General features: G+C 41.7%; 1 protein-coding gene across 1 annotated transcript in view; it reads left to right on the top strand.

Moving 5' to 3' along the window:
* The window catches only part of LOC104274020 (lysine-specific demethylase 3B-like), a 15,696-nt gene extending 312 nt beyond the window's left edge, over positions 1-15,384 (top strand). Inside the window, exons 2-9 of the mRNA XM_009869528.1 lie at positions 3,354-3,525; positions 6,536-6,626; positions 6,714-6,844; positions 9,334-9,453; positions 9,944-10,083; positions 10,412-10,588; positions 11,137-11,271; positions 14,049-15,384. Coding sequence (XP_009867830.1) covers positions 3,354-3,525; positions 6,536-6,626; positions 6,714-6,844; positions 9,334-9,453; positions 9,944-10,083; positions 10,412-10,588; positions 11,137-11,271; positions 14,049-14,129 — 1,047 coding nt within the window. The 3' untranslated portion in view covers positions 14,130-15,384. The remainder of the gene's footprint in view (positions 1-3,353; positions 3,526-6,535; positions 6,627-6,713; positions 6,845-9,333; positions 9,454-9,943; positions 10,084-10,411; positions 10,589-11,136; positions 11,272-14,048) is intronic.
* The last annotated feature ends 745 nt before the right edge of the window (positions 15,385-16,129 follow it).

Genomic DNA, 16,129 nt, shown 5'->3' on the forward strand with positions numbered 1-16,129 from the left:
CAAGGAAGAACTGGTTGTTGATGTGAAGGTAAGGGGCAGCTTTGGCTGCAGTGGCTGTCAGATGGTGGAGTTTGGCTCAAGGCCCTGAGAGGAGGGAGCAAAGCAAAAAGCAAGATCAGAAGCTTGGGCTTCAGGAGGGAGCAGCCTTTCACCTTTCAGATATCTACTCAAAAGAATCACATGGGATATGGTCCTGAAGAGAAGGAGGGACTCAGGAATGCTGACAGAGTCATGCTTAACCTGCCTTGTAGCCTTCGGTGATAACTGGCTTGGTAGATGAGGGGAGAGGACTGCATGGGTTTTATCTTAACTTTAATAAGGCTTTTGACGCTGTTATAGTGTCATCAGACAAGTACAGACTAGATCGATGTGTGATGGATTTAAAACTGACTCAAATGGTGCGCTCACAGGGTTGTGATGAGAGTCACGAGTGGTGTACCCTAGGGGGTCGGTATTGGGTTGAGTAGTTTAACATCCTCATTAATGACCTAGATGGGGCAGAGTTCGGATACCCTCAGCAAGTTCACAGATGATGCAAAACTGGGATGAATAGCTGATACACCAGATGGTTGCGCTGCAATTCAGAGGGACTTGGACAGGCTGGGCAACTGGACCAAAAGGAATCTTGTGATGGTCAGCAAGGGAATGTGTAAAGTCCTGCACCTCAGGAGGAGTAACACACTGCAGCAGTGTGTGCTGGAGGACAGCCGACTGCAAAGTAGCTTTGCTTGGAAGGACCTGGAGGCCTGGTGGAAAAGGAGATGACCAGGAGCCAAGAATGCATCCGCATAACGAAGAAGGGCAGCATCGTCCTAGGCTGCATTAGGAAGAGTGTTCTCAGCAGTACAAGGGAAGTGGTCCTTCCCGTCTACTCAGCACTGGTGAGGCCACATCCAGAGCACTGTGTATGGTTCTGGGCTCCCCAATACAAGAAAAAAGTGGACTTCCTGAAGAAAGTCCAGCGAAGGGCAGCAGAGATGATTATGGGTCTAGAGCATCTTTCATAGGAAGAGAGGCCGAGAGATCTGGGACTGTTCAGCCTAGAGAAGAGAAGGCTTGAGGGAGTGTTAGGAGGAAATATTTACCAATGTGTATAAATCCCTGATGAGAAGGAATGAGGAAGAGGGAGCCAGACTATTCTCAGCAGTGCCTGCTGACAGGACAAGAGGCAATAGGCACTAATTAAAAATCAGGAAAACCAGCCTGAACACAAACCATTTTTTATAGTGTGAAGGTGGTCTCTTCCAACCTAAATGTTTCTATGGTTCCGTGGAGTGGTTTTTTGCTTGCCCTTTTTTTTTTCATGATAGGACTTAAGTAACAATTGCTCTTTGTTTTCTTAAACCTCACTCTCCTAGAGCTGACATTTCATTTCTGCCTTCTAGAACTTCAGGGCTGTGTTGTGTTACAGTTGGAAACCAAGGCTATCTCTGTTATCCCCGAGGTTGGACTTTTTCCTACATTAATTTCTTAATGTTATCCTGACTTAGGGACTAAAATGAATAATAGTCCTGTTAGAGGCTGTTGGGCAATCCAGGTGAAGCAGTGCTTAGTTATCGGAGTGATTTTAAGCAACATAATTTTGGAGCTGCTTTTCTTTAGCTCTGTAGGTATCTTTGCTTAATGTGCTGATACTGCTACTAGAGCATCTAGGGGCATCTATCTGTGCTCTTCAGGGTTGTGCTGAGCTCTTTATGTGAGTAAACCCTTCAGAATCTGCCTTCAGAATGTTGTTAACTGATAGGATACAGCTTGGAGTTGATTCAAATTTGCATAGAGATGTGAAGTGCCATTTGAACATATATAGCAGCTACTAAACCTAGAGTTCTTCAGGTGAGATAGTTCATATGTAGGTTCACTGCATACCCTCTTTTCCTTTTGTAACTCTGCTCCGGAGATTGCAGCCTGAGAGGAGCTGATGGGTTCTTGGCTAGAAGATTATCTGGTATACTTTTTCCTACTATTGTTATATAGATGTTGTTATTCTCAAATGCCTTGAGCATTTATGACGAGCAACCACTCAAATCTTGGTGTGGAACGTGTATATATGGTTAGCCTAAACATCTTAAAACCACTTTTACAAGTGAAGAGCCATTTTTCTGCTGCTTGGTTTGGTGCTAGGGAACTGATGATCCATGGTTATACATAAAGAATGAGTGAAGTTGTTAAAAAATTCATATCGGAATATGGATATTGACCTTGGTGGATTGATTTTGGCCACTCTTTCACTCCCCCTTCTAAACAAGATGGGGTTAGAATTACGGAAGATAAGGTGGAGAAGTTTGTGGGTCAAGATAAAGACAGGGAGACCGTGTAGCGATTGCCATCACGGGCAAAACAGATTCAACTTGTGAAAAAATAATTTATTGCCAATTAAAAATAGAGTAGTATGGTGAGGAAGAAGGACAAAGCTGGAAAGACCATACCCTCACTCACTCCTTCTTCCTAAAGGCTCAACTTTACTCCTTTATCCCTGAATCTTCTGCATCCTTGCCCCTCCCCAGAGCAGCTCAGGGGGATGGAGATGGTGGGGATTGCAGTCAGTGCATAACGCTTTGTCTCTGCTGCTCCTTCCTCCTCACACTTTTTCCCTGCTTCAGTGGGGAGCGCCTCCCACAGGATACCATCCTTCACAAACCACGCCAACATGGGTCGTCCCCATGGGCTTGAGGAATAGCCTGCTCCAGCATGAGTCCCCAGTGGGCCACCGTTTCTGCCAAAGAACTCAGTCCTGTGGGGGCTTCTTTCCAAGGGCTACAGGTCCAGCCGGGAGCCTGTTCCGGTATGGGTCCTCCACAGGCTGCAGGGGGGCAACCAGCTTTCATTTCCACGGGCTGCAAGGGAATCTCTGGAGCACCTCCTTCACTGACCTTGGTGTCTGCAGAATTGTTTGTCTTGCTTCCTCCCCCTGCTCTGCCCTGTCAGCTATGGAGCATTTTTTACCCTTTCTTATCATAACAGAGGTGCTAAAAACATCAATTATGGGCTCAGCTTTGTCCACCAATGGGTCTGCTGGAGCCAGGTGGAACCATCGGTGTCCAGCACAGGGCAGCTCCCAGCCTCGTCTTGCAGAGCCTACCCCTGCTGCCAGCACCTTGCCATGCGGCCCTAATACACTTGCCTTAGGGAGCCTAATAAGATGCTGCATCTAAGGCAACTGCCCATGGCCTGGAAGTGAAGTTTACTTTGCCTCTGGTTATTTATTTGATGCACAAAAACCAGACATGGAAGAAAATAGATTTGTAATGTCTTTTTTATGATGGTAGTCAGGAGTCTTAGCTCTTAAGAAAGTTTGGCTGCATGTGTAACACATTTGGTTATGGTGCAGTAAGCATTCATCTTTGTATTCTCAGCCCGTGCTGGTATCTGGTGTCCATAAGAAGTTGAAGTCAGAGCTTTGGAAACCAGAAGCTTTCAGCCTGGAATTTGGAGATCAAGATGTAGATTTGGTGAACTGCAGGAACTGTGCCATAATTTCAGACGTGAAAGTGCGTGACTTCTGGGATGGCTTTGAGATAATATCTAGTAAGTAATATCTATGGCTGACTAGTTTAACTGAGCAGTCTGTCTTGCTACCTTCAACTTCTCCTTTTCCACTATTTCCTAAAAAAATTATAAAATAATAATGAAAAAATAATCCAAATAGCTATCAGTCTCATCCAAAGAAGCTATTCCTCCTTAGACATAGTGCACTCTAAAAAATACTTTATTGGTGAAGATTAGGGCAGGGTTGCCCAAGAAAACTTTATCTGTACTACAGTGTGTTGGTGTGTGTTACTTTCATGTATCAAAAAATGATTGGGAAACTACTTTTTTTGACCTTTCCTCGGTGAAATTAACCATCAGTTACCTTTATTAAGACAGTAAGTAATATGACTACTCTTACTCTTCTTCCAACCTTAGCTTTTTTTGTAAAACTAAAGGGAACCTGCAGAGCTGAAACAGACAGAGGCTTTTGATGCTAAAACTCAGACTTGGTGGAATACATCAACTAAGTAAACTTGACGTTGAAAATTACTTTTATAGTAGATCATCTGTGAGTATAAATACAAGTTTATGTATTATGCACAGCAGTGCTGTATGTGCGCCTCGTGATAACCCATTACTTAATAGTTGAGCTCTTTCTTGAGAAAACCATCGGTCAAATGTGGATACGGAAGCTAACCAGTTAAAATTCCTGGGAATATAACTGGTCAGATAAAAGAGCTTCTGAAAAGCAGAGTACTCTATTTTAGATGGGATATACCTAGATCAGAGTGGTCTTATATTTACAGATGTTAGAATTGTAATGGTTTGTTGCAACGTTGCTGGGTTTAGTGTTGTGTATAAACATTTTCTGTATTTATTGCTATGTGCACGTAGCAGAAATGGTGAACTATTGAATAATGGAATGTCTGTTCCCACAGCAAATGAAATGATAGATTTGCAGACAAAAATATTCCATTCCCTAGTTGTTTTCCAGTCAAAGAAGTCCCAACTTTTGTTTTTATATGGTTCCAAGTACAGTGTCTTGTATTTTGTTCTGCTAAATTTCATACTGTTTCTGTTATTACACAGAAATAAATGGCCTAGGATATAAGTGTCATCTTTCTGTGTATTAACAGTAACTGGGAAACTTGACAAACTTTTATCCTAGGGTGACTGAGGAAAACAATAAGTTTATATGGGTCAAGTTACCTTTGAGAAACGTCATTTGTAGTTTGTCTCCAGATAGATATGCTCCTTCAGCAAAATCAGCTGCTGCATTTCTTTTAGACAGTGCTTTTACCATGCTTTATATGAGATGGATCACTTTTGTTAGTTTCTTTTAAATACATTTCATTTAGTGTTTTTCAGCCATGTGCAGTCCCCAATCTAGAAGAGTGTTATTTGTTACTGGTCCAGAGATTTCACGTGCTAACTCATGAAAACTGCAAATTCTATCATGACTCTGACTTCTCTGCATTACATGAAGTACTCGATTTCTCAAATACACGGCGGGTTGTCCCCTGCTGCCACTCGCATTAAGTTATTGAAGAGATGCAAAACAGCCACTGAATTTGGAGCGGGTATTGAGATAATCCCTCAATTATTCTACATGATACTTTAGTTAATTTTAATCTTGTGCTGTTTACTTTTAGTATCTTTGAGTTCTAAGTCAACTTCTGGCAGGTACAGTTTTTTGTTTTGATCCTTCTTAGGCCTGCTTTTTTTTGCTGATCAGATGTTTTCTGGGTTTTGTCCACTTTCATGTTGTTTGTCACATCCGTATATTTTCCTCTGGATAGCTCTTTACTCTGTACTTTTTGAATAGCCTTCTACAAATTTATTCTCCTTGTTTGGAACAAAGATCCTTGATGAATTCAAAACCTTGAACATAGAAAGTTCTGAAGCATCTTTAAATTCAAGTCCTTGAGCTTTTCAGTTCACTTGCCTCTCTAAAATCGTAGCTCATAATAATTTGTTTTCTTCAAAATATGGTTTACCTATCTGCAGTCTTAATTCTTTTCAATTTCAAAAAATATTTTTTTTATATTGCAAAGGCTATCTTCTGTACCCTATTGATATATAATGAAGATGTGATTCACATGTCTCCAAGCCCTAGTTTTTAGATATGCTTTTTCTGTTGGTGCTGTCAGCAGCTCTCCTGCGTCTGGGTAAGATCAGTTGTTTTTCGTTTGGCTGACCTTGGTAAGGTAGGAAGTGGTGAAGGATGTTACTTTCTGGGGAAAAGGGGGATGTGAAAGTACCACGCTGCAGTACAGCCTCTTTTCCAACTGATGGCTGTATGTAGAGTAGCAAAGAATCTGGAAGAAGAGGCAATTTTATTTCTCTCTAAATGTCATGCAGAGTCTTCTAAGCTGCCCCATGTATTGCTTCTCTTGGTCATTGTAACATCCAAGACAAAACAGCAGCTGACATGGTCGGTGCTGTTGTGTTGTACATCCGCTGTTGTGAACATGATGTCAGCTTTCTGTGTTAACGGCTGTCTCTGTTACCAGTCAGGACTCGCATGCAACTCCTGCAATGAAGAGCAAATGTTTGAGTTTGGCAAGCTCCTAATTTGAGTGACTGCAGCAAAGAGGAATTTAAAAAACAAGGCTGTCTTCCTCAGTAGCCACCTGCCGTTTAGCTTTTTTGAGCTTGGTGTACTATGGTTTCTTTACACTTAAGTTGGGGTTGATTTCGGAGCATGAACAAGTAATTTTAATTTTATAAAAGTATCACTCCTCTTGAAAGATAGAACTCCTTTACACTTTGGTAAAAGTAACAAGACAATATTTTGGAAAGGCTTGTTTTAAAGTTGAATAAAAGCTATTCTAAAAGTTAGCAGCTCTACAAGATCTGTCAAACTTCTGCTATAAATTATTATATATGTATAAATATATAATTGTTAAACTGTTGTTTGGTGGTACTATAATAATACTTGGAAGCCCGAAGAAACATCAGGATCCATTTTACTGTCCAGTGCAAGACATCTTGGTATGGCTTAAACAAGACAATGGGCTATACTAAAAAGATACTACATGAAGACATCTTAATTTGTTTCTTGCAGAACGGCTCAGGTCAGATGATGGTCAGCCAATGGTACTAAAATTAAAGGATTGGCCTCCAGGGGAGGACTTTAGAGATATGATGCCTACAAGGTAAGTAAAGCTTACTCTCCGTGTCTACAGGACTGCTGTAGGCAGTACAGGAGGAAAATGTACCCATGTTCTCTTTCTGCTCTCTAGGTTTGAGGACTTGATGGAGAATCTTCCTCTTCCCGAATACACCAAGAGGGACGGCAGACTGAATTTGGCTTCTAGGCTGCCAAGCTACTTTGTCCGTCCTGACTTGGGTCCAAAAATGTACAATGCCTATGGTGAGAATAGTTGTGCAGATGTTGATTTTTTTTGTGACTTAGGACACATGCAAGGCTGTGGCATTAATTAAAACTCCGTGCTTATCCTAGAGCAGGCTGTCATTTTTTTTAATTGGTCCTGTGATCTGTTCCTGTGCTAGGCGCTATGCTGTCTATCAGATGTGTGCTTTTTTAGCTTGTGGTTTATGAGAGATGTACATGTCATAAGTTTGCAAACAATTATTAGTACATGTAATAAGCGTACCTATTCAGGATTCAAGGAGAAGTTACTAGCTTTTTGAAAATAACTGATTTATTTGAGAGGAGAATTAGACAGCTTCTGGGCACTTTGATCTATGTGTTCGTGTTTCCAACCTGGGTTGTAATTTCCTTAATCCATGTCTGACAACACAGACCACAGAGAACATGCAAGACAAAACTGTCACTGTATTCAGCTACCTGAATTTGGATAGTTTTGTCCTCTTAAGACTCTAATGATACAGTAGGTAAATAGCATATAAATGCGGGAAACCTGTGTATGAACACATATCCTGCATGACTGTCAATACACCAGAGTGCGGGGGAACAATTAATTCATATTGTATCCACTTAGAATCACAGAATCATTTAGGTTGGAAAAGACCTTTAAGATCATTGAGTCCAGCCATTAACGCAGCACTACCAGGCCACCACTAACCTGTGTCCCTGAGCACCGCATCTACTCTTAAATATCTCCAGGGGTTATGGCTCCACCACGTCCCTGGGCAGCCTGTTGCAATGCTTGACAACCCTTCTGTGAAATATTTTGTCCGAATGTCCAAGCTAAACCTCCCCTGGCACAACTTGGCACCGTTTCCCCACGTCCTATCACTTCTGAAGAGATTCAGCCCCCTTCCCTACAGCCCCCTTTCAGGGAGTTGTAGAGCGTGGTAAGATCTCCCCTCAGCCTCCTTTTCTCTGGGCTGAACAGCCTCAGTTCCCTCGGTCCCTCATCAGACGGGTGCTCCAGACCCTTGAATTATGTCAGTTCCTGAATGTGCTGCTGTTGAGGTTATGGCCAAAAGCAGGTTTTGAAGACTTAATTTAAAATAAATGATCAGGATACTTTTAAATAACAGATTGATTTTGAAGTACAAATAATGTTTAAAGTACTTGTTCTTTGTATGTACTAAAATATTTCAAGTGATAATAAGGAAAAGGATGCAGCCATATTGCAAAGAAAGTATGTGGAAGCAAACTTACCTTAATGTAGCTTCTGGAGTTCACTTTGAATATTGATGAGACAGAGGTGCAAGGTTTTTTAAGATTCTGCATTCCAGTTATTGATGTACCTACAGTAACAACTCACCTGAGGACCTTAGCTCAGTAACCAAATGTGGATTAGACTTAAGCTTCAACTAACATATTGCAGTTCTGAGAAAGTTGAGGGGGGTAGTTCATTTTTTTTTAGCAGTATGATGTCACAGATAAGAGTAAAAAAACCCACACATTTGTGAACTTAGGCAAATTGAGCCTATTTACTGTTTAACAGTGTTCAGTGTTTTTGCTTTATCTGTTACTCATTGTCTAAGTTCAGTGAAGGAAGGTGTACACCAGAAAACTTAAAGGATCCTAAAATATAACCACTAGTCCTGTGGTCATACTTATCACTAGCTGGTACAAAGATTTTTAATTTTTTTTTTAATATTTTAACTTTTTTTCCCCATGTTACTTCCTAGAGGAGATGGTAAAGCAAAAGTAGAGGGTGGTAAAGCAAAAATAGAGGGAGAGAATGCTGCTGAAGGGTCGGAGGAAGAGAGGTGAATGTCTTATATGAGGTGAAAGAATTAAGCAGCAAGCATTTGAAATTTCTTTCTCAGTAACTCATAGGCACTTGAGAGGTGTAAGAGCATCCAGTGTTTAAAGAGATGAGCACTTGAGAATCTGCAAGTGTTTTCCTTAATTGTAATCAGAATTTTTAATGATGAGTTGGACAGTAACTGCTGTGAGTTTAACTGATCATACGGATTTTACAGCTGAGTATGAGAAAACAACAAACTCCTGAAGGCTTATACCTGGAACCGTCCAGTGACTTGCTGCACACAGAGTGGTACTAATGCCACTTAGAGCAGTCGGGGTTTCTCTGGTACCCCCAAGCAAAGGAAAACTGTGCCAAGGAGTGCCTACTAACTTTACATTATCAAAGCTAAGTTCCCTACTACAGACCATATAAATGATCCTCAGAGAGACAAAATTGTCAAGTACAATAGGCTTTGTTTTTAAAATGCCTGTTTTCTCATGACTTGAATGAATTATATTTGCTACTTCTATTGCCTGTAAAATAAAAATACTAGTTACTGGTAGACTTTTTGCTCATGCCACCTGACATGAAAATAACTGGTTCAGCTGCCTATTGACAATGGTTTCTGCTCTCATTGCTGTGTAAATTAGGATTCTAGAAAGATGTTTTGGGCTGGTTATTTCTAGAACAGCTTAAATAGAATTTGATATTATTTTACACTCTATTATAGGCTTAATTACTGCAGAGGACAGACGAGTTGGTACCACAAACCTGCATTTGGATGTGTCTGATGCTGTTAATGTCATGGTGTACGTTGGGATTCCCGTTGGAGAGGGGACCCATGATGATGGTAATGTTTGAGGAAAGCTATTTTCTGTCTATCAAAAAATCAGTTGTGTGTGAGAAAGACGACTGTACCTTTCATTGTTTAAGCTTGTCATAGCTATGATATACAACCCAAATATACAAGGCAGTTTGCTACATATCTATCTGTGGCACATATTTAGAAGTGCAGCAATTGCTTCCCTACTGCAGAAACGGCAGAGTTTTGTTATAAATTAGGTATCTCCCTGAAGAAAGGAGAGGAAAGGGTGATAAAGTTACTCTTTCTTCTTCTTGTATTTGAATTTGTGACTGAGATTGGTGACCAGCTGTCGATTGGCACATTCCTTGAATTTGATAAGGCGAAGCTTGATGTGCTTAGAAAGGATGCTGTGTCATGGAACAGTTGCAGTAGCAGTGTGGCTGGATTTAGCAGCTCCAAATGCTTCTTCCTCTTCTGTATATTAAAAATGAGAAGCTTTGTAAACATACAGCTTTCATGTGGATTCCCCTTTCAGAGGTTCTGAAAACAATTGATGAGGGAGATGCTGATGATGTAACAAAGCAGCGGATTCATGAAGGGAGAGAGAAGCCTGGAGCATTGTGGCACATCTATGCTGCCAAGGATGCTGAAAAGATACGGGAACTTCTCCGGAAGGTATGTTGGTTTCAAAGAAGGCTTCTTTGACTAGCTTGCTTACAGCAACTGACCAATATAAATTTGCTATCAACATTAAGTGTACAGGTATTCTAACACTGTCTTTGAGGACATTAATAGATATTATGTACCCAGGTTTTCAGCCTAGTGTAGAATTTCCATACTAATGCACATGTCAGTAGTTAAGACCTAAATGAGCTTAATGAAGGTAATATGCTACCGTGAAATGGTTTGTTTGTTATGTTTTTTGGTACAGAGCTTTTTGTGAGCCAGCAATATCAAGGTGCTGTGTCATGGTTTTCCCCCCCACCCCATATCTTGGCCCTAGGTTGGAGAAGAACAAGGCCAAGAAAATCCCCCAGATCATGACCCCATTCATGACCAAAGTTGGTACTTGGACCAGATCTTACGCAAGCGACTCTACGATGAGTACGGTGTACAAGGCTGGGCGATAGTGCAGTTCCTTGGAGATGCTGTGTTCATTCCTGCAGGTGCTCCCCATCAAGTAAGTATGCCCAGCTCTCTTGACAGATAGAATTGAATTTGAGGCACAACACAACTGCAACTTCAAAATACTCCTAGCTAATATTGCCGACTTGGGTTCCTTTTTCTACATGCAGTTCTTACGGGGAACTATTGGAATTGGATCTTAGTCATTATGTTAGTCAAAATTATATAAATACCTGAATGATGTGTACCAGTACTGTGATGGAATTAAGAAAATAAAATAGGGCCAGTAGTAGGAAAGCATTTCCATGTAGTGAAACTTAGCCATGGGAACAGAATTACAAAAAAATGCGGAGAACAGTAGAGAACTTGTTTTAGGGAACACTAGTGTATGTGGGAGAACTGGCAACATGTGAGATGTTAGTTATTTTGTTCACTTTTTACCATTAGATACAATTCTCTGTGAGATAAAATATGCTTCAATTCCTGTTTCTGAGAAGTAAATCTGATAAGAACCTAACATATGTGGTGGGAGGGCTTTGGGGGGGTTTTGTATGGTTCGTTCTATCTTGATGTATCTGTTGCTTGATACGGGGCTTTTTGTAGGTCCATAATTTATACAGCTGCATTAAAGTGGCAGAAGATTTTGTATCTCCAGAACATGTGAAGCACTGCTTCCGTCTGACCCAGGAGTTCAGGCACCTGTCTAATACTCATACAAACCATGAGGATAAACTGCAGGTAACCATTTTACGGTAGCAGTCACTAAATAAATATATCTTGTGTTTTGCTAGCTTTGCTTTGTACTAGAAACATGTGGCTAGTGATTTAAGAAAAAAATAACGACTTTGCGTAACTTTGGATGTTCTCATTTGATAAGCATTTAAAAAAATTATTAATGCATCTGTGTTTACAGTGTTATGTAAACAAAAATCATTAATAAACTTTTGGATTTCCAGAGAACTTTCCTATTACTGGACTAGTGCATGTGATGGTATTGGTAAGGTTTTAAATTACTGAATCCTGAATGACGGTAAAGAGTAGCAGGGAAAAAAAAGCTACTAAAAAGGAAAAAGCAGTGCTTTGTTTTGAAGAGATATGTTTATTTGACTAAGGATGATACATGTATTCGTTTCTTTACTGCCTAAATGAAAATTGCTCTGGAAGTGAAGGCTTGCTTATTTAAATCAGTGTCCTGGCTCCAGCGACTGCCTGGGCTGACAACAAAAACCACGCAGTCATTCCCGTGTTGCCTGATCCAGTCGAGAGGTGGCGTCCCTGGCGACAGGGAGGCTGGATTAAAATGATCTCTAAGGTCCCTTCCAGCTTAGGCCATTCTATGATTCTGTGATTCCCTCACTCCTTCCCCCGATCTGCACAGGGATGTTGAGGGAGAAAACTTGGACTAAAAAGGTTTAAGGATTGAGATTAAGGACAGGGAGGCTAATAATCTGCCATTTAAGATGATGGGTAAAACCCAGAGTGAGCTTGGGGAGAAAAATATAAATTTTATTTACCACCACCATTTATGGAATAGGATAGCGAGATAAATACATACACTTCCTCCCAACCCCTCCCATCTTCCCAGCTCCCTCCTGCCCCCGATCAGTGCCGGGGGGGTGGGGGTGCATCCGCCTGGCCATTACCCGTTGTCCAGGGAAATCCTTCCTTCTTGAGAATGAGAGCTCCTTGCAGTCTTCCCCTGATGCCACATGGTGTCCACCTCACAGGAAGCAACCCTCTTCCTCTTCATGAATCCATCCCAGCCAGGGTCCCAGGTTGCTTCGGGCATGTCTTCCGCTCCTGCGCGGTCTCTCTCTCTCCCCCTGGCCCAGGGTTCTCCATGTGCTGCCGCATCCTGGACGTTCTCGCTGCCGTCCATCCCCTCAGCTCTCAGGCAACCCTCTCCTGCCATCTCACTCGCCACAGGGCTCCAGGGAAACACTGTTCCAGCCCCTTTCTCCCCTGCTTCCTCACTGACCGCGTTCCTTCGCTTTCCTCTTACCTCCCCTTCTTCCAAAAGAAAATCACACCAACATAAAAGACAGGACAGATCAAGACGAGATGAGACGAAACCAAAAGAGAAAGAAAGAGCAAGAGGAACTAGAACAATAGGGTCGTCTCTTAAACACCTTGATCGCAGAGGCACTGACTGGCCTGGAGAGGCGGGGGGGGGGGGCACTCCCCCCCCCGTGATTCACACGAGCCTGGGGGTTTCACAAGAGACATCCCCCACAGCTCTACCCCCACCTCCAAAAACCCCGCCAGACTCAAATCCTTGACAGCTGGGGACGTGATTTAGTGGTGGACTTGGCAGTGCTAGGTTTATCACTGAACTTGATCTTAAAGGTCTTTTCCAACCTAAATGATGCTATGATTCTAAATTAGTCCCAAGCAGGAAAACTAAATGTGTTTTCGTTTGAGAATATGACTGCTTAAACTAATAATTACGCATAGAACACACTGTGCACTGTAGTAAGTATATTGTGTATAAGACAGCAAGTTGTGCAGAGGAGGGACCATAGAGACCTTGTTTGACCTATGTATGCTTCTGAAGAGTTAGTATCTGTTTAGTTTGCAAATTTTGTTGTCAGCATTTTTTTATGTATTACTAATGTCGTGCATATAAAGTGAAGGAGAAAAAATAGCAATTGCTGGCAAAGTGGAACTGTTACTGCGAAAAGGAATGCTGGTTGTATTTGTGCCTCACAGCCAAACTATACTGGTTTTCTTTGTCATTTTTCATGTATTTTTTAAATAAAAATCTGCCTCTGTGTATATATATGTATTTATATATTAAAAAAATACACAGACAATAACTTTCACATAAATATGAAAGACTGAGATCATATGTACGTCAGGAAAGAAGGGTGATGTTTGGTAGTTAGTTGAGCAAGTGAAGTTAAACTACTCAGGTGAAATTGTTCTGTTCAGTACCTAGAAACTGAACTCAAACATAGAAAAATGAGATAAAAGATAGCTGTTTAACAATCAAGGACCTAAGTGTGGAACCGATTGCTGTAACCATGGATTTTTCATCTCTGATCATGCTTGCCTTTCTGGAAGACGCACAAATAGCCTCCTTACAACGACAACAGGATGGTTTGGTGCATCATCTTAATTTACACAGGGATAAACCATATTATTTTCTTGCTCCTTTTGGGTTTGATTCATGTGAATCTGAGTGACTTGGATCACAAGGACTTTTTCAAAATATGCATGACTTCATAGTGTACTTTCTCCTAGCTCTCAGGAAAGAGAGACTTTCTTTTAATAACATGAGTAAACATCTGTTGCTGAGTGACCAGATAATAAATAAGTGCAGGTGTCTAAAATATTTGTTGTCTAACCATGACAGTAAAAATTGGTGGTGTTGATATCCTGAAGCAGTGACAGTACATACTTTGTCTGTACTTGCCAACTATTAGGAATTCAGCTGTCAAAGCTGATTGTATAGGTATGTCAGACTTTCCATGTTAGTCTGTAGAAGTTGATTATTTATTTTTTTCCTGTTACAGGTGAAGAACATTATCTACCATGCAGTGAAAGACGCTGTTGGCACACTGAAAGCTCATGAATCCAAACTAGCTAGATCGTAGGAACTGCTAATTCCAAAAGCCCTGCGAAGGAAGCCTTTTGCTCACAGTACATACAGGGACTGCACATGACTGCCTCTGCAGGAGCAGCGGCTTCTCTCTAAGAGCTGGTGTGGTCAGTATTACACACACTCTTCAGCCACCGTTTTCTGTGCTGCCTCAACACTGAAGGTCTAACGGAAGGTTGCACTGTTACATGCGGAATTTCAGATTCTAGTGAAAGGTGCCATGTCCCTTTCCTGTGGCCTTTTGCGAATTGGAAGAACGTGGAAACCACTTGGTGTTCCTGCATATTGTGATTAGAAATGGTATAAAGAGTGTGGATGGGTTTTTTCCTCATGCCTCGTTAGTCTCCACAGGTTAGAAGGAATGTGCTGGAGGTGGGTTGTCCTACTGCAGATTTATCTGCTGTAGGAGTGTGGCCAAGAGTAGCCGAACTGCAGAAATTTAAGCAAACTTCCCATGAAAGATACAGGCCAAGGAAAAAAAAAGCTATTCTCTGCACTCCCCTTCCTGTAGCCGTTTCTCTATACACTGTAGAGTTGCAGAAATAAAGGGAGAACCCACTTTTTTTCCCCAGGAGACTCCAGAAATAGGAGGATTGTGTATTTAGTGAAAAACTAGGTTTGTAGTGAAACAGTTAATATTTCATGAAAGTAGATATTTTTAGTATTTTTGAAGTACCACAACTGTTCCTGGATTTTGGAGGAAAGGCGCATTACATTTAGTCTTCCTTTCAATAAAATCAAGAACTGATTTTTAGAACGCAGTCCAAAATAGCACAAAAACAGCCAAAGGAGAGCGAATAGAAGTTGACACCCCACCTCCCTTGTCCATATTCCTCACCCATCTTCCTCCCTCTCCCTACGCCACCTGCTTCCTCAGAATGAGAAGTAGAAAGGAGTATAAACTCTGTTCTCACGTGGAGATGTTGTACATCTCCCTGCACTGGTGACTGCAGGCAATAGTTCACCCAATGCCAGTGCTAGCTGAAAACATCTATCCTTTCCAAAGTGAAGGAAAAGTTATCTTTCAGTGTCAATTTTGTCCAGAACTATTTTAAGTAAAATGTTTCTGCTTGATAGAATTGTATTCAGAATTTACTAATGTCAGCATTGATGCAATGGATTTCTTTTTCCGGGGGTACATGGGGAAATGTATCTACCTTATATCCAGCTGTACTGTAGTGCCACCTGCAGGCCTGTTAATATGTTCACGGTTATTTCATTTTTTAAAAAATAAAAGTCATTTACTGTAACATCCTGGGTGGTCTCTTTTGGACTTGTAAACTGATCTTCCTGCTGGGCGTTTGTCTCAGCTTCTGCCTCTGGTAGCACAGGCCCCCTGTTAATTTCTTGCCCTGTGTCTGACCGTACGGCTTGGGTGTTTTAGGCCAGGTGTCCCAAATGCCTGCTGGGAGCATACCAAGCTACCTGCCGATTCTTGATTCTCAGAGATAGTTTAGTTCAGAGGATCTGTCGTGTCATAAACAACATCTGTTGTGCTGTTCCCTACCTCTCGGAGCTGCCCTCTCCACTGGAGATATAGACGGGGCAGTACGGGGTCTCCCGTTTCCGACCTTGAAGGTGATGATGGCAGCAGCAGTTCTGTCGACTGACGTGGCATGTGGGCAGCTTCTCAGCGTGGTTACTGGGTGCAGGCAGTTCACTTCTGGCTTCTGCTGCCTCTGTACCCCTGCAGCTATCCTGCGAATATGGGCTAATCCAGTCCACTGCTGATGAAGAGGAATATCCCAGACCCCTAGAGTCATTCGACTTCACCATGTTCCTGTTGTGCTGAATTGCCTGCGCATTTCTGTTGTACTCTGTGCCTACAACCCACCTGAAATGGTTAATTAAAGTTGTTTCCCTCATTTGTGTGTGTGTATACTGGCAATTAGAATGAGATAAAGATCAAAAAGCCGAAGACTTGGCTAAGTGTAATTCAGTAGCTTTGGTCATGTCTCATGCAGTGATCTACACCGAGTTCTGCATCTCCTGCTG

This window comes from Apaloderma vittatum, unplaced genomic scaffold, assembly GCF_000703405.1.
Source record: "Apaloderma vittatum isolate BGI_N311 unplaced genomic scaffold, ASM70340v1 scaffold7345, whole genome shotgun sequence".
In the NCBI taxonomy this organism is placed as follows: domain Eukaryota; kingdom Metazoa; phylum Chordata; class Aves; order Trogoniformes; family Trogonidae; genus Apaloderma; species Apaloderma vittatum.